Below are 18,809 nucleotides of genomic sequence, written 5' to 3'. Positions count from 1 at the left end.
AATGAAGGAAAAGAAAGAGTGCACTTAGTTCCTCAGATTTGGAACCAGTTGCATAATCAAATTGAATCAACGCAGATAAAACAAATCGTATAAAGTAGACCATTTTAGCTGTTATTAGATATTTTTGCATAGAGTGGTAGAGATTGCTAGTTGCCACCATAAATCTCATCTTTCTTCCTCCTCTGTAGTAGTACCATGAGTGATGTGTGTAGCCTCATGATTGAATTCAATGGTATCCCTCATAATAGATGATTATTGACATCAGTGAACTATAGTGTTGAAGGACTTCCAGGAAGACTCTTTGCTAAAACAGGCTGACTGCCTATTGATTTCACGTGCTTTCTCTGCTGCTGGCCTGGAATACACATGTGATGGCTGGAGGTTCAGCAGCTCTGTTGAACCACAAAATGATCTGGGGGATGAAAGTAATTTTTTAGGAAAGCCAAAGAAGAGGACAGGAGCTTGATCTCAAGAAGCATCATGTAGCAACATGTCAGGGATGGATATTTTTACAAGTGTTTTAATAAAGAAAAAACTGACATGTGTTTAAACCAATATTTTCCTGTGTCTTCTACTGGAAATAATTACTAACTGATATAGGTTGATAAATACAGAAAACAAAAAACAGTGAACGAATGAGAAAACAATAAGAATTTACAAGGTCAATAGGTTAAATTCGTTATAAACTTTTAGTAATGTCAATTTTTAATCCCAATCATATAAAATAACTCTGATCCAGGATTATTTGTGAAGAGTGGCTTAACACAGTATTCAAAACAATTTAAGTTTCATTAGAGAGCCAGCTTTAGTAAATAAAATATAGGAGAGTTAAAAGTTGAATTTCATGTAATTAATGTGGGACATACCTATACTTTAAAAATATATTTGTTATCTATCCGAAATCTGAAGTTAACTGGGAATTCTGTAACTGGCAACCCTACTTATAAAGTTGTTTAAAAGCATAATAATATAAATTACACCAGGTCTATTCAAATGATTAATGTCTCTCAGGGACTTATTCATGTTAGATATGACCAAAAATGCTATAGTGAATCAAGATACATCTACCGGTCACTGACTGAACACACTCAATACATCAATTCAATGACTTCTCTGATAATTCCAGTTCCTTAAATAAATTCCTTTTGGTATATAGCTAACAACTAGTTGAAAACAACTGGCTATTATAAAGAAGATACAGACAATAATGGCAATGATTTTGTAGACATAATTTCTCTCAGGTGAAAAATACAAGATGGAAGAAAGGAAGGAAGAGAAAGGCAGCTCAATAAAAGAAAAAACAAAAACAAAACTTCTGTTATCCAACTGTTTACTGAACATTTTCTTTGTAAATCGACATATTCAAAACAGTGAGGTATTTCACCTCCTGCCTTCCTTCATTCAATCCAGCCAACCAGTTGTGCTCTTCAGCCTGCAGATCTCTCAAATCTATGCCCCAGCCTCCAGTTCTTCTCCCTCAGAAAGGGAAAAAGCAAACCAGGATCCTGCTAGAGTGAGTAAAGTCAGAGAAGACAGCTCATGATTAGGGTAGTCACAGACAACAGGCTAAATGGCCATCCTCAGTCTTCCATTACCCCCAAAATCTTCTCTATTGTGTGCCATTCTATACAACCAGGGGGAGTTGTGAAGTCTAATGGAAAGGCCCAGCTGATGAGACTAGAGTTAAGAGTCAGGCTTGCAAGCACTCAACCTAGAATAGAGGTTTGTGTGCAAAGTTCCACCCAAAATAGGATGATCAAAATAAGACAATTAGAATCTTCTGGTAGAGTAAACACATCCAGACAAAGGAAAATGGGCTATATCTGGAGTAGCTGAATCCAATTAATGACATATTAAAGTAGGGGTCAATAAAAGATTGCCAATATGGAGATAAAATAGCATCATTATTAAAACCGTACTGAACTGAGAAAAGTCTTCACGTTTTAGTGTGTATTACACATGGCTGAAATTTGGTTCCAACTTTTCCTGTAAGGTCTAAACTCTTATGTTACTATATATACCTTAACAGTAAATTCTTATTGTTTTGGGCAAATTGAGAGAGTCTTTGTCCTTTGAAGCATAAATACGGAGGAGGAGATACTGAAGGAAAATAAAAGGGAAGAGGAGGAGGGAAGAAAAGAAAATCAATAACCTAGTTGTCACCACACAGTATAAGCAACTTTAAAATGCTTTATCTCATTCATTGTTATGTACACAAAAAAAGACAACATATTAATTCTATTGTTATCTTTCTTTTACAGATAAGGGAGCTGGGGCACAGAGAGGTTAAATGACTTGTTTGAGGTCACTTCACTAAGTGGCTGAGGGGTAACTGACCTCCCAGCAGTGTGATTTCTCAGGGCACATTTCAAACCATTATATCATATTGCCTTGGCTTAGCTCAATGGTGTCATCTATTCATTTAATGCAAAACAGACGACTGGAAAAATGAAATGCTTCAAACATCAATTGAAAATTAATCAGTCCCCCTCAGAATATACCAAGTCTATCTGCAATATATATAGGCCATGTTTTCCAAAGGAAAACTGCAAAACAGTCTGCCTCCACAGAGTGGTTGAGCTCAGGATTTAGTCAGAAAGGCCATGAAAATCCTCAGTTGTGCCACTGATTAGCTCAGCAAACTTGGGCAAACAATTGTTTATCTTGGCAAAAATTTCCACACCTGTAAATGGGGATATGATTCCCATTCATGGGTTTGATTTAAGACAAAATGAGGTAATGATAAATGAGATAAAAGGAAGTAATATGAACCAATCCTACTGCAGAAATAAAATTAATATATGTAATCTGTAGAAGGTGACTAAAGTATACACACGGGGCCTATTCATTGCTCACTTAAGAATGGGAATGAACAGATATAAAAGGGGAGGGGTGTTCATGATTTTTATAGATATATCTATATTATTTTAATTTTTTTGCAATCAGAATGCATTCATTTATTGACTGGGGAGATATATACTAAATCTTGTCTAATATATATTAAAGCTTAGGGTACGAGGGTAGGTCAATGGTAAAATTCTTGCCTGTCATGCGGGAGACCTGGGTTTAATTCCTGGCCCATGCAGTTCCCTAAAACCAAAAACAAAAACAAGCAAAGAAAGATAAAATAAACAAACAAAAATATTTGGCATGGGGTCGCTAAAGGATTCCACATGAAACAGCGAGTTAAAGCTTAAGGGGTTTATTGCTGGAGAGAAACAGATGAACAGAGAGCAAAGGTAGAGCAGGCAGGTGGGAGCCAGCAAAACCTGCCAGCAAAAGGAAAGGAAAAAGGGCTCTGACTCTCTTTCTGACAGCTTTGGTTTTAAAGGGAAATTCATATCAAGAGGGGAAGGGGTGATACGTGGCTGCAGACATCACCAGGAGATATCTGGCTGGTGCAGATCATGACTTCACACTCATGGTTATCTGGTCTGGCCTCTGGTGGGTGGGGTATTGGCACGTTTGTGCTCATTATCTTCCTGTCACATCAGGTCCTATCAGAAGAGCTGCTGAGGAAGAGAAACTAAAGGGGCCCCCATGTTACAGAATCCATTTTGTATATTAAGTTTTATTTTCTGATACCTGACAAAAAATTCAAGAAGTGGTGCTGCATTAATGGGATACTCACATGGAAAAAAGAACGCAATGTGACCCCACCATACAGCAAACGCAATGTGACCCCACCATACAGCAAAAAAAAAAAAAAAAAAAGCTTCCGAAAGACTATTGAAAATTATTACTGATTCTCTTTGACATGAAAGACACACATAATATTATTTTAACTTTATGTAATTTAATGGAAATCAAAACCTGTTTGGGGAAAATAGATGATTTACCAATAAGATATGAAAACAGATCATATCTGAAATTTGCAAAAGTCTTCCTTGCTTGTAAACAAAGGGGGGATGCATCTTACTATAGTAAAATCATCTTTATCTTTCAATGCGTCAGAAATCCACATCTAAAGATGAGAGATACATTTTAAGCACATAAACTTACAGATATGTTAATGTAATTAAACCACAAAATTAATTAGACATTTTCGAGGCAAACAGCAGAACCTATTCTAGCTAGCTTTAAATGGGAAAGAAATTTAAATTAGAATATTAAGAAGCTCATTGTGGCAGGCTGCATTATGTACCCTAGAAAAACATGGTCTTAATCCATCCCCAAGGATGCGAAACCATTGTAGATAGGACCTTTTGAAGATGTTATTTCTAGTTAATTTATGGCCAACTGAATCAGGATGGGTCTTAGTCCTATTATTGGGAGATTTACAGAGAAGGCCATAGGGGAAAAACCACCATGGAGGAGGAGAAGCTGGAACTCAACAGAACCCAGAGGAGCAGCAGAGAAAGGAAAAAATTTCTTCAAGTGCATTGCCTCATCACAGAAAAGCCAAGGATGTAAGATTGCTGGCAGCCAGCTCCAGAACACCAGGCTTCAAGGAGAAATCATCACCTTGCTGATGCCTCAGTGATGGACTTCTCCTAGTCTCAAAACCATGGTGTTTTATCATATGGTAAGTCTCTATTGTTAATCCAACCCATTGTATGGTATTTATTTTACCAGCTGGAAAACTAAGAAATTTACAGAGTATGAGAGCAGAACACAAACCTTGAGGTCTGAGAAGTCAGGAAAGATGTAAAAGCCACATACTAACACTGATCTATTGAAAGCATTGTACTGAAAACTGAACAACTCCAGAGATTCTATTAGCTTTTGTCCCTGAAAGTAGGATTCCTCTGCTACAGTACCTGCCAGGAAGAATAGGGTGGGTTGAAATAATTCTGTAAAGTGCCTGCATTGACATATTCTTTTTATGAAATAGAGTCTTATTCATGAGATCTGTTTGTTTGAATGTTGTTCATATATCTGCATCTTGAGTGCAAGTAAGGAAATGTATTGGTGTTTACCTTAGGGAAACAAAAATTATGGGGTATGAATTGCTAACCTGTTTAAGGGATGTTCAAAAGTTGGTAGGTAATCAGAAAATGCTTTATATGTCCACTCGAGATAGCACTGACAACCTGCATCTAGATTGCTTATGTATGTGATGAAGTTCTTAGTTTGGATGACTTACAAACAGGACTAGGCATAAAACAAAACACACTTGGTGATATTTTATAGCTATTCTATTTGACATTTGTAATTATAATGGTTCATACTTTAAAAATCAGATTTTGAAAATTTGACAGTTGATGCCACAGTAATTAAAAGAAAACACCAGGAGTATGTTGAGAAACTTAGTAAATATATTTTCTTCCAAAGGTATTTTTGGAGATTCTCTGCAACTTTAACTTTGAAAGGCTTGTATTTCTGCATTTGGTACAGCTCATGAATGTTTAACTTAACTAAACATCGCTTAATAGGAAACTGAAACTTTCTAAATATTGGAAATCTTTCAAAAGTTCTCAAATTCTATGTGCTGTATGAAGTCTATTCAAAAGAATTTCATCTGACAAACAGGAATACATTTCCCCCAGAACTTATTTCATATATTTCAGAGAGCTAACTTATGCAGTAATTATTTTACTAGACATTTCAAGTCTTTAGGAAAAAATCAAGAATCAGGAAATAAAATAATTGACAAGATCGATGCCCAAGAATGCATATATTTTTGCAAGTTATCCACAGAACATCACTCATAGCATATTCCCTATTACCTTTGAAATTATTCAGACAAGTTTATTTGGGGGTTTTGAAACCACAGAATACAAGAATATGTATTTGTTGAAAATAATAGTGGAAAGCTTGACAATAAGGATGCAAATAAACAAATAAAACATAATATGTAAACATAACAACTCATTAAGCAGATCTAAGAGTTTTTTTTTTCCTGAGGCCATATTTCTCAAAGAAATTCAAATGCCTCTGAAATTGTAGCTGTTTATGGCATTATGACTACTCCTGGTGACTTAAATAATTAATCATTATTCTCCATCTATTATTTGAGGAAAGTTCCAAGATGTAAGCAAATTTAGAAAAATACTATCAAAATAAGAAAGAAAAGAAAAGAAAAATTGAAGAAAATTGTTTTTGATACATTATATGACATTAAACAAGAATAATAGGAATATGTAAGAAATGAGTGACTCTCTTGGGCCTGTGCTTTAGGGGTCTGTCATACTTAGGTTCAGGTGTCAACTTGGCCACTTGCTGATGCCCCACTGTTCTGTGTTTGTGGACTTAAGTCAACAGCATGTATAATTCATGTATGGCCGACTACATCTGCAGTTGGCCAAAGGGAGTGCCTTCCATAATGAGTGACGTTTAATTTAATTAGCTGGAGGCCTAAAAGAGAGAGGTCAGAAGAGAGCTCAGCAGCTCAGCACAGTCCAAGAAGTTCAGCACACCACATCTCAGCACTTGAAGCTCAGCCCAGGTTTTTGGAGCTGCAGAAAGGAATGGTGCTGGGGAAAGCTGACTTCCAGAAGTCAGGAAAGAATGCCAGCAGTAATCACCGCACACCTTCCCATGTGACAGATAAACTCAGATGAAAGCGAGCTGCCTTTCCTCTGAAGAACTATAAATTAGTAACTAAATAAATCCCCTTATTAAAAGCCTCTCCATGGGGGGTGGGCCATGGTGGCTCAGCAGGCAGAGCTCTCGCCTGCCATGCTGGAGACCTGGGATGGATTCCCGGATCCTGCCTGTGCAAAAAAAAAAAAAAAAAGCCTATCCATCTCTGCTGTGTTGCATTCTGGCAGCTTTAGCAAACTAAAACAGGGTTTTAAAAAGAAGCAGTAAAAAAATTAGTGGAAAGGCCATGGCTTCCTTGATGGATGATAAAAAGTAACAAATTTGTATGCATGGAGATCATAAACCCCAAATCACGACGGTAAAGATGGAATTGCCCTTCCTAGTTTCAATAGAGATCTCATAAACATGGATTTTTTTTCCTTCTTTTCATCTTGTAAAGACTGTTTACTTTGTGGTGCTCACTTTAAACTAAATAAACATATGCATCTAAATTCACATGAGTATATTTTTAAGAATCGTCCTTTGGTGTTTATTGGCTAGGGTATGAGTAGGTGCATTTTAAAACTTAATAGACAACCCCTCTAAAGATTTTGCACCAATCTATTCGCCCAACAACACATTGTCCTATAAACTGAACCTCTGTGAGCAGTCATTTTCTAAATCACATGGAGACAATTCGTCTGTGGATAACGCCAAACGGTAGATAGGAAAGAGATATTTAACAAGATCCCTTGCTAACTGGACCTGCAGGCTTCTCAGAAGCCTGGTGATCTCCAACGTGATTAGCCAATGCAGTCCTCTATTTGCTAATGAATTGATACCTGGATTTCTGAGACTTCAAGTGAAGTTATCCCATATGTGTGGACATATTTGAGTGAACTTCTTGTCATGTCAATGTCTACTGCAAGGCAGCTGCAGCTCTCTGTAAGTTCCCTACATATGCTTTCGACTGATCACCCTGGAGTCTGGTGCCTCTTTCTTCAGAATCACAACCATGCAAAGCAGTCATGGCTGGGGTTTCCCCTATTTCTTCTTTTGGGGTGAGTCTTGTTGCGGGTTCAGTACGATACAACAATAATTAAAAATTAATATGAATCATTTAATGGGTATGATTCCAGAAATCTTCTATAAATATACAATATATATTTTCTACATATTGTATATATGGAAGTGTTCTATTAAAATAGGAGATATTTTCCTATAATCACATGCAAATATATTTTTATGTGAGTACATATAAATTTTCCTCAAGGATTTCAATGGTATGTAAGATTCTATCACATACAAATACATCACATGCCATCATATGTTGCTTACTGATAGTAATTCTAATTACCATCTCTTACAATGATAATGAAGGTGAAAATTTTATACGTATGTATTTAGATTCACATATAAGTACATCTGTAGGAATAATAATTCCTACCTGTGTATTTGCCAGGGTATGAGTATAAGCATTTTAAAATTTAATGGATAATCCCTCTAAAGATTTTGCACCAACCTATTCTCCTACTAACATGCTGGCATATAAACCAAATAACAAACCAACCTATATTGGTTTGGATAATTTCTAATGATCTATAATTCACTCCCCTGTCATTAGAACGGGTATGCTTCTGTTCCAACAATTCTCTTCTACTCTTTAGCCAATATTTATTAAGCTCTCCAAACTTTATAAAATCTAGAGTACATCAACAAAACCTATAAATTATAAAGCAACACATATTTATGTACTCACATTGATGTCTTCCAAATCTAAATTATTTAGAATAATATTGTTCCTTTTCCAGATGATGGGAGGTCTCAGGGCTCCCTGAACTGCACAGCTCAGAACAGCACTTTGTCCCACAGTTGCTGTAGTGGTGCTTAGTTTCTGATCTTCAGGCAGACTCAACTGGATAACCTCTGCAAAGATACAGTGTCAGGACTGTTGATGAGCATGTAGTTTTGTGAGGTCAATCAGTATACAGTTACTGAATACTAGTAATTAAGGCTTTTAATTTGAATTAAAGAGAGAAAATGCCTACGATGAAACAACGAAAGATAAAGTATTTCCAATAAAAGGTGAGAATGACATTTCAATTTAATTGATTGACAAGCATCCTCATGAAACAAAACACTATTAAACATGAAATGAATACCAGAAACAGAGCTATAATAGGCATGGAAGACTGTGCCCAAAAGAGAGATAAATTATTTAACTGCCAAATCGACATGTACTGTGTCATCAGTGTTGAAATAAAAATGATGTTGTTTATTCACTGATGGATTTATATTGTAGGTGAGGTGAGATCACTGCTGGCTGGTTTTAGAGAACACTAGCATAGCGGAATGGGTAAAATGCATCATTATGCTGGGAAACATAAATTGACTCTGAAGAAATACAATTTATTTGGGACGCTGAAGGAGAAAAGGCTGAAGTCCACTGATCAAACAGCAATTAAGTGAAATTCTCTAGCTACCTTTATCAGATAGTGTTGGTTCAGTACAATCACTTCCTGATCCTTCAATTTAAAATCAAATATCGTATTTTTTAACCTCACAATGAGCACATTTCTCCCAATAATATTGACAAACGATGAAATCAATATTTGAAATGCAGATCTGACTTTCCTTCTGTTTCACACGGTTTTTATCAACTATGAGACTTAACAATGGGGCCACTGCGAATTACCATGAGATGGCTGAGTTAAGTCTAACAGCTCTGCACGCATGGGAAAACTCCCTTTGGTTTGTGGCTGACATTCACAGACATTCTCACTTTTCAGTCTCACTGTGATGGACTCATACATTTTAACTTGTGTCAGTCTTAGCAATGTTAGAAACACCAAAGAAAGATGGGTATTGTAATTTGAATTTGGATGTGGAGAGATGGAACGAATAGTTGTCTTTCGTTCCTTTTCTGTGCTTATTTGTATTTTCATGGGAAGGGTAAATGGAGAGAGTGGTGGCTCTAAATTTGTACTAAATGTGATCAGGTGCAATTATTCCAGTCTCTTCTATAAAAACTCCCTCCTTCCTTTTCACCATCCTATCTTCTTTTTCTCCTTTTCTTAATCTTGTCTTCCTTTGAATGAGGAAGAAAAATACTAATACGCGATATTTTATAGAACACAATTTTCGATAAAGAGTTCTTTGTGGGTTTTTTTGGTACCATCACCAGCTGCAATGCTAGAAATGGCAGATCTGTTTTCATCAGAAGGCCAGGACTGAACATATAATCTCCTCATATGCACAAAGTAAGTGTGAAAGTTGAGGTGCATTTGTCATTGTAGAACAGTGGCTGCCACACCATCATCTGAGAAAAATAATCAGAAATAGACTGATTTGTGTTCTGTCATACAAAATTTAGTTTCTAAATCTAAAAACAATTAATTCTTAGATCTTCATTGTGTTAGGTTTCAAAGAAGGAGGGCAATGCTTTTGAAATTGAAAAATGCTTCAAGAGGGAGGCTAAACCCAAATTTGCTATTTTGGTTACTGCATTGGCTGAGAGAAATGGGTAATAAACGTCTTGCTCAGTCATTTCTACAAACAGTTGAATGTTCTGCTAATGACATTCATTCATACACCCATTTTATTTCAGTGATTCCTGAGTCAGAAACCTATGGAATATTTTTACTCTTCTTTATTACTTTAATATTCATTCAGTCATAAATTTATGCATGTATGCAGACATATATATGTGCATGTATTTGTGCACTAAACTGAAATATATTTGAACAATTAAGCATGGGAAAACTTAAAATATGTAATCACAGTCTTTCCTTACATTGTTTTATATCGATATCATAAACTTCCAAAAAGAGAGAACACTATACATATACAAACATCATGTGCAGTATCATACAGAATTATTAATTATTTTCCATCAGCATTCTTTATTTCCAGCTTCCAGATTCCTCACAAAATCATGAAAGAGATAATGGGATATCTGCTTCTAAAAACAGCACATTAACATTGGCTATATACAATTTTAGTAAACCACCCTGGAATTTCTTCACTCACCTCTCCAAATCTAATTGGTAGTGTCTTTTGTAGTCAAGCATTGCAATGATAATTTAGTAGCATGAACATCCAAGAACAAATGCTGAGAATTGTAATAACATTATATGGGGTCTCTTTTTAAAAGGTTGTTTTATTTTCTGAGAGGATACATAATTAGAAATAAGAATTACATTCACCCAGAGAATATTAACAGGCAAAGACAAACCTTTTCTAAATTGAAAAGCTACATTTTACAAAGATTTTAAAAATCATTTCTATAATATACGCTATTAAGTAATGATATGTATTTTTAATAGTTCCTAGAATGTTTTCTCCATAATTAATCTCTTCCCTGATATATAAATCCTATAGATCGAACAATTTACTCTGATTGGGTACTTCTCAAATTCAAGTTATCCTTACTTTAAATACATTTTGCAGCAAAATTAATTTCAACTACAAAACTGTTATACCTCTCTTGATTAGGCTTTCTTAAAATTATGTATTTAATCTCAGGTATCTAAAAATGCTTTAACAACATGATCATGAATTACTATGAATCTAACCATAGTCTAATTCTAAAGCTAACTTTTAAGAGCTCATCTTTCAGCACGCATGTATATTTGAGCAATCATCGTTGTTTGGAAATAAGAGTGATCAATCTGAGTTTGCTAAAGCGTGCACTAATGATGACATATTTTACTATGTAGCATTGTACTGAAAGCACCTATACCAATTGTACACAGACAACTCCTTTGCAGCAAATAACAAAGATTACATTTAGCATCCTTCTGCCATTTGGCCCTACTGATAATTCATGATTGAAAAGTATTCTTTAGGTAAAATTACATAACACATGGTATCAAAAGTAATCCTGCAGCATGACAAATGATAAAACTCATAGGGTAGCCCAGTGCAGCGGTGGCTCAGTGGCAGAATTCTCGCCTGCCACGCCAGAGACACAGGTTCGATTCCCGGAGCCTGCCCATGCCAAAAACAAAATTCCAAAAAAACAAACAAAAAAACATATAAGATAGGTGTAGTAGATGGTGATTAGGAACATCTCAGTACTTCTTTTGTCCTACAACTTTTGCCTCCTATTGGAGACCCTTTCACATAATCAATGAAAAAAATTCAGATCTCCAGCTATGGTATTTCCTTTGCTCTGTTGTTACATTATGTTTTTTTCCTTTTAATTTCTGAGGAAAGCTAAGGGACACATAAAACAGTTTTTCCCTGTGAATCCCTTACTCCATTTTTCCATTTGCACATGCTTTCAAAGGAAGGAAAAGCTGAAAGTTCCCTCTAGTAGAGTTTGAAGTTAAAGGGATGAATATAGAACAGTTTAACCAATACAGACGAGTATTTACGAAACATTTATTCCAGTAAAATTAGTACAGAAAGGTAATAATATACCATGAGTATTTGTGAAACACCAGGTAAAGGGTTTTGAAAGGATTTTGTGACTTTGGATTACATTTCAAGCCACAAAGTAAGCGCAGTTTATTATAACAATGATTCTATTTTTCTAAATACCTACATCATTTAAATTTTGCAAATAGATACTCACACTGAAAATGAATTTGATTTATTTAAATATTAGTTTCACAATTTTATTTTTCTTGTTCTTATAACTCACATTTTCCCATTCTAAAAATATAAATTCCTGGGAATGAAATGCTCTTGTTTACAACAACTATTTCTATTGTCTTTTACAATCCACACTTCCTTAAAAGCAATGAAGCCTAGAGGAATTTTACAGTAATGTTTACAAATAATATATTTTTTCATCCATAATCCATAAAAGAAATAGCTAATTAAAATCAGACAATACTAAAATACTTATGTCAGAAATAGAACACAATGGAAAATACTTAAGAATCCTTGATGGAATTAATTAATTGCTCCCAAAATGAAAGAACCATAATTACTCAATTACAGACTCCTTAAATAATTGGCTAATACTGATAGTATCCTTTGGCAAGAAATAGATCATTTTAAAATAAATATTAATGCTTCCCTAGTTTAGACATGCTAAAATATATGTTAATTTTTTATGGTAAAATGTCTAAAATTTTTTACACTTATTGTCTATCTGAAAAATATCCAGTATCAGTATCATAATTATACTATAAAGCGAAAATATATGAAAAGACATATTGAGAAACTTATACCTTCCAGTAACAGTAGACTAGATAATTTAGACCAACCCTTTCACTGAAGAAGTAAAATAACCAAAAATAGCAAACAAACAAACAACAACAACCCTGGACTAAATACAAAGAATATATTCTTAAAAGTATCAAAGAGATAAAGAAAATAGTGAGGAATAGCCCAGCCTACAGATTGAATGAACTGTAACTCAGAGCCATGAAGTGGTACTTAGGGGTCCGCGTTCCATTGGGAATTTTGCCATCTTGAACAAGAAGACAGCATGATATTCTACAAGTGAAGAAAACAAATAAAATCAAATGGGATTTTAACCATATTTTTAAAAATGAAAATGGAATAAATATATTTTTAAAAAAATACTAAGAAATTTCATCTCCAGCAATTTGCCTTAAAGGAAATTTTGAAGATTATACTTCAGGCAGAAAGAAGATGACCCTAGTTGGAAGCTCAAGATGTAAGAAGGAAATGAGAGCAAAGAAAGTATGAAACATAAGTGGTACAATTTTTGCAAGTTAAAGTTTGATATTAGACTTTGATACTTCAAGAATGCCTAATATAAGAGACTATCTTCAGAACCTTGGGCAAGGAAAGCTTTTCTAAATAAGACCCAATAGCACAGGCCATAAGGGAAGTGATTTGTAAGTCTGACTAATTATATTAAAATATATAGTGCTCTCCAGAGAAACAGAACCTACAGAATAAACAGATAGATAGATGATAGATAGATAGATATGATATGATATAGAGGATTTGTTATAGAAATTGGCTCATGAGACTGTGGTGACTCATGTAAGTAGATGGTAAGTCTACTTCTCAGAAGACAGGCTGCAAGTTGGAGACTCCAATGATAGTCAAGCTGAATCTCCTAGGCTAAGTTGGCTGACTGAAGTTGACAAAGAAATTCTTCTTTCTGCATTCTGAAATCCTCAATTCTCATTCAAATCTCCAACTGATTGGATGAGCAGACTCCCATCATTATTGAGGGCGATCTCCTTTGTTGAGGGTAGATGCAAGCAACCATAGACGTAGTCAACTGACTATAGATGCAAATGCATCTATGAAATATATTGACAGTACCAGTCAGGCCAGTGTGTGCTTGACAAAACAACTGTACACCATAACGTAGCCAAGTTGAAACATGAAAGTAACCACCACAGAGACAGAAATTACAAGCCACCAAAGAAGAAGGATACTTGCACCTTACAAAACCAACAAAGCTCTCATATACAAAAAAGATAAAGATCTCCTACAAACTGTAGGAAAAAGACAACTCAATAGAAATATGGACAATTGAATTGAATGCATGTTCCACAGATATTTAATCCAAATGTCTTTGAATAAACCTGAAAATGTGCTCAAACATATTAATAACCTAGAAGATGTAATCTTAAGCCAAAACCCTTCAAATTGGGACAAATGAAAAAGTCTAATTATACAGTGTTAGAAAAATATAAATTCTTACAACCTTCTCATGAAATACATACAAACTTTCATTCTCTTTTGGTAGATGAAGTCTGATATAGGCAAACTTGTCCTGCCAGTCCATTATTCTAAGAATCAACCAAGTCCTATGCCTTGTAGTGTCCTGAAGTTTTGACATGCAGCAGACAGTGTGTTTAGTATTACAAAGAGTTAGTAGAGGCAGCAGTTAATGACTTTTCAAGATGCCTTTAATATATTGGACAAAGAAGAAAGGAGAGGGATAAATAAGAGAGAAGAATTTAGTAAAGAACAGGATTAAAAATAAATCTAAATTTCTCCTGAAGAACAGACCAGTAGAGAGGAAAATATTGAAGATGCACTTAAGAAGGAAATTATGTCAGCTAAAATTCTGAAAGAAATGAGCACTACTTATAATGATAAGCACAAATAAAGGTATTAAGCAGATAAAACAAAAAGGTCATTTCTTCTTATGTCATTAGAAAGATTGAAGCTATGGGAAGATTTAAAAAAAAAAAACTTCCAATAAAATGTTTTGTATAAAACAATGAAGGAAAGATTCTTGACCAAAACTGGAATTTCATTTTTTATTCTCTTTATAACTCTATAATAAGGATAATACAGTATTATGTATAGGACTATATTTTGATTATTACCTCAAGCTGTTTCACATATTAACAATAGTGACAGTTTCATGTCCTTTTTTTTAATTCATGATTTTGATATTACTTCTATGGTCTTATAAATGCAGCATGATTACCATTTCAACTTTTCTGTTCAATTTTATTTAATTTCTTCCTTTAAAATGAATCATATACAATTGACATTTCAACTGAAATACATGAAGAATCAGCTTGTTCATTTAGCGAAATATATGAAACTAATAACTTGGGAAATAATTCTATTTTATGCAGTATAGTTACTATTTGAATCATGACCTACCAAAAATCATACCCAACAGAGAAAATTTTGAGTGGCCAACTCCAAGGAGTCAAGTTAATTTTTACTTTATGATTTGGGGAAGTTCAAAGATAAAGAAAATGGAACGATTTTAATACCACAAGTATTTAGCCTGAAACGATATGATACAGAGAACACAAGGTTTATTATGACACATTCAAAATTTGTTGACAAGTAAGTTGCTCTCTGTAGGCTGAAGGACAAGACAATAATTGTTGGCTTTTACTCAGCTCATCCTATTTATCAGACAGTATTCTGTTTGACTTATTTGTGCTTCACAACTATTCTATGAGGTAGAGGCTATTATGAGTTTCTTTTTTCCTATTTGAGATGCTGTCATGTGAGGAGGTATAATTAAAGCTTCACTAGCCATCCTGTCACCACGATGGGAATTTTCTTCAACACAGGGTGGAGGACAAAGGTATAGGTAAAAGTTCCGATGCTGGATAGTGCAGTTCTCGAGAAGAGAATAAAAACATCCTAATTCTGGACATTGTTTAAAACAATCATATTAAAAAGACACATGTTTCAGGTGATGAAAGCTGAACAGGCTGGCTGGAGGCTATCAGCAAGAGCTACATTATCAAAAGGACCCAGAATTGATTTATGATTTTGAGGTCCACTGGGGTTTGATAAGGAATACATGTGATTTGGGAGATTTTCAACAAGTTATGAAACTCAATCTCAATTCCCATCTTTACAAAGAACAGTACCTAACTCTTAAGACTTTGTGACAATTAAATATATTTTAAGATGCTTATTACCATGCTAGGCCCTGATTTACTCTTAAATATGCTGCAGTTAGTACTACTAATGGAGAGCTACTGAGTTATTTCTGGGTGCAGAAAGGTACCATTTCACCCATATTTAAGGATATAACATAATTATTAGTTCGAGAAAGGTACTTTTAGGTAAAATTATGTTGATTTCATTTTCATTTAAGATATTGTTTAAGCATGAGACAGAAAAACCAAGGTCATGACCGCAGGATTGTACATGTTCTGCTTTAATTCTACTTACAGGTTAAATGCCCTGAACTCGTAATTAGATACATGAATGTCTACTAAGAAAAGACTGTAAAAGATATCACAATCACTCTTCTACTTATAAAAATTAATGTACAATATGTATGATACATGGGTATAATTTGACAATTGCATAATTCGAGTTAACTTTTAATGTCATGTATTTAATGCCTGAAACATTGAGTTCCTGAAATACTGACTTGCCTCACTATCTTTATTAACTTTTTAAAAAGTTTCAACATGATTACTTATAAGTGGAATTTAATCTACTTAATTGGGAAGAGAAATTGCATAGACATATATGAAGGAAAGAATCCAACCCGAGGAGATTGGTGTGAATCCTCATTTATCAGTCAGGATAAAGTGGTCATTTAATCAATACCCATTCCTGTATGCTAACAATGTGTTGCAGAGCATGTTAAAAAGCTATTATGATATAGGAAAAACAAGGTTCTCCTCTGTTCATACCTTCACTTTATCTTGAAGAAACCCCAAGATGTTAATGTTGGACTCAATCAAATGACGTCTTTGCCCTGCCTTTAAAAAACTGAAAACAATAGTCACTAATTTTTAGATTACAGTCGGACAGAGCTAAATGAATGGACTGTTCCCTCCATGCAATGTAATAGAATTTTAGCATTTTTCAGACTGAAAAGAAGACTTTAGTATTGTTTGCCTAATTAAAACAATTTAGCTGAAAAAGATTGCTATGCGCCTAATAAACGCAGTATCACTGATAAAATGGAGCCTGGGATCCAGAGGATTTGCCTCCAATATGAAGTTTGACAGTCAATTTAATACTTCGCAGCAAATGTATGTTAAAGATGAGACCTTTGAACACTGCCTGTTTGTTTTGGAAGCTCTTCACAGGGTCCAAAGACTGGGCCTCAGCTATGCAAAACCAGAAACAAATTTAACAAATCATTCAGAATTAATTAGGCTTTTGGGGATTGACTGAGCAAATCAAAATCACAGGATAGTTTTGTTTATACTGGAATGCCAATTTATTCATTTACAATGAGAAGCACATCAGGCTAGTATCTTGCATCAGCTGAGAGCCTGGGAATCTCCCTTCTAATGCACAGGTCAAAAGCTTAACAAGATTGATGAACAGAAAATTAAGAAAAAGGGAGTTGGCTATTCTCAAGCCAGTCAAGCTCTAATCACCTAATGAATTGCCCTTTTCTATTCTAAAGACATTTTTGTCTAGAGAGCCTTTCTTTCACTTGTCACTTCCAAGTTTTGACAAATTCTTAGCTTTCAGTCTCTCTCGCTTTCTTTTTACATGACACATTATCACCATATGTTTATATTTAGAGCATTAACTCAGGTAGACTGCAAAAGAATTTAGTATACAGAGTGTTTGTCACGTCAGTAGACGCTCCCACAGTCCTGTGCCCGTATGTCAAACCTGGCCGATGAGCTGCTTTTTTTCTATATTGGAACATGAAAATGCCCATTCATTAAGACATTGTCTATGATATTGTCCATGTCTTGTTTATGGCTCCTCTAAGTTATAGAGACATAGTTGACTCATTGGTAGAGATCTTACAGTATACCAGCCTACAATATTTATTCTCCAGCCATCTACAGAATGTTGCCTAGCCATTGAAAACCACTTTGCTGGTTTTACGTTCCTTCTAGGTTCAACACACTAAACATAAGGTAATTACATAGAGTACGCATGAAAATTGCTTCCATTCATATACCGGTTTGTTTGCAAACCATCTCTGTATTTTCTATCTTCCTTGAGGTTTCTGTAAAGAACAGGACATGATGGGTTTCTATAACGACCACAGAAATTGCTAGTCTCAGAATCCAACATATAAATGACAAAGTTTAAAGGCAACTTCTTAGGCCTTTGCAGTAGCATCTACCAGGTTTATCATCTCCAAGTTTATCAACTAGAATTGCTATCCTGCTTCTCTCTTCTTAACATCTTATCAAAATACTAATTCCCAAGGCACATTTCTCAGCCAGAAAGAAAGCAATCTGATTATCCCATGTAAAATCATCCACAGTACTAATCTGTGAACAAGCTTGATTCTCCAGGAGAGTATTTACATTTTAAAAGGGGGCATTTTAATTCAAATGTGTCTTTATCCACTATAATGCTTAGCTGAATTTCTTTTGAGAAAGAAAACCTTCCAAGTAACCCTTCTCAATTCTCTGCCCTCACTACTTTCTGTCTAAGAAATCAGAAAGACCAGATCAAAAATCACTTCTTCCTTTGACTCATTTTTCTCATTCATGCTAAGAGAAAGGGAGTTTATAAAATATTAATGGGACAACGGGTAACATTCTCTTATGGTCTATACTTCTAAAAGTATACTTTATACGTTTTCTTTTTACTTCTGTACAGAAAAGCCTGGATTGTCTTCAGTTATTTTAATTTCTACAGTATAAAGCTTTAACTTTAAGCATTTTTACAAGCCTATGATTGTGGCTACACGATGATTACTTAATGTCACTTATAAACTAGGACTAAATTTTCTCTGCATATGAATACAGTCTTAATTACTTCAAGTAGGTACTTAGTACTTTCAAGGCATAATTTCAAACAATATTGCCACTTTGAAACTACATGTCTTTAAAAATCCTTTGTAAATACATTACAATTGGAAGCTCTCCAGCAAATTAAGGAGAATCTAAATGCCTAAGGACTCAAGTTTAGGATCATATATCTTCATAGTCAAAACAAAGCAAAAAATGTACAGTTATACAATTAACTCAGAACAT

The 18,809-nt window shown here is 34.6% G+C and overlaps 1 protein-coding gene across 9 annotated transcripts in view; it reads right to left on the bottom strand.

Moving 5' to 3' along the window:
• The window catches only part of FSTL5 (follistatin like 5), an 875,733-nt gene that overhangs the window by 320,394 nt on the left and 536,530 nt on the right, over positions 1–18,809 (bottom strand). For all 9 annotated transcript variants that reach the window (XM_077139637.1, XM_077139631.1, XM_077139629.1 and 6 more), the window contains one exon: positions 8,225–8,391. In XM_077139637.1, coding sequence (XP_076995752.1) covers positions 8,225–8,391 — 167 coding nt within the window. The remainder of the gene's footprint in view (positions 1–8,224; positions 8,392–18,809) is intronic.

Source organism: Tamandua tetradactyla, chromosome 22 (assembly GCF_023851605.1).
Source record: "Tamandua tetradactyla isolate mTamTet1 chromosome 22, mTamTet1.pri, whole genome shotgun sequence".
Lineage (NCBI taxonomy): Eukaryota > Metazoa > Chordata > Mammalia > Pilosa > Myrmecophagidae > Tamandua > Tamandua tetradactyla.
Note: the sequence above shows the minus strand (reverse complement) of the source record. Positions and strands in the feature narration are given on the sequence as shown.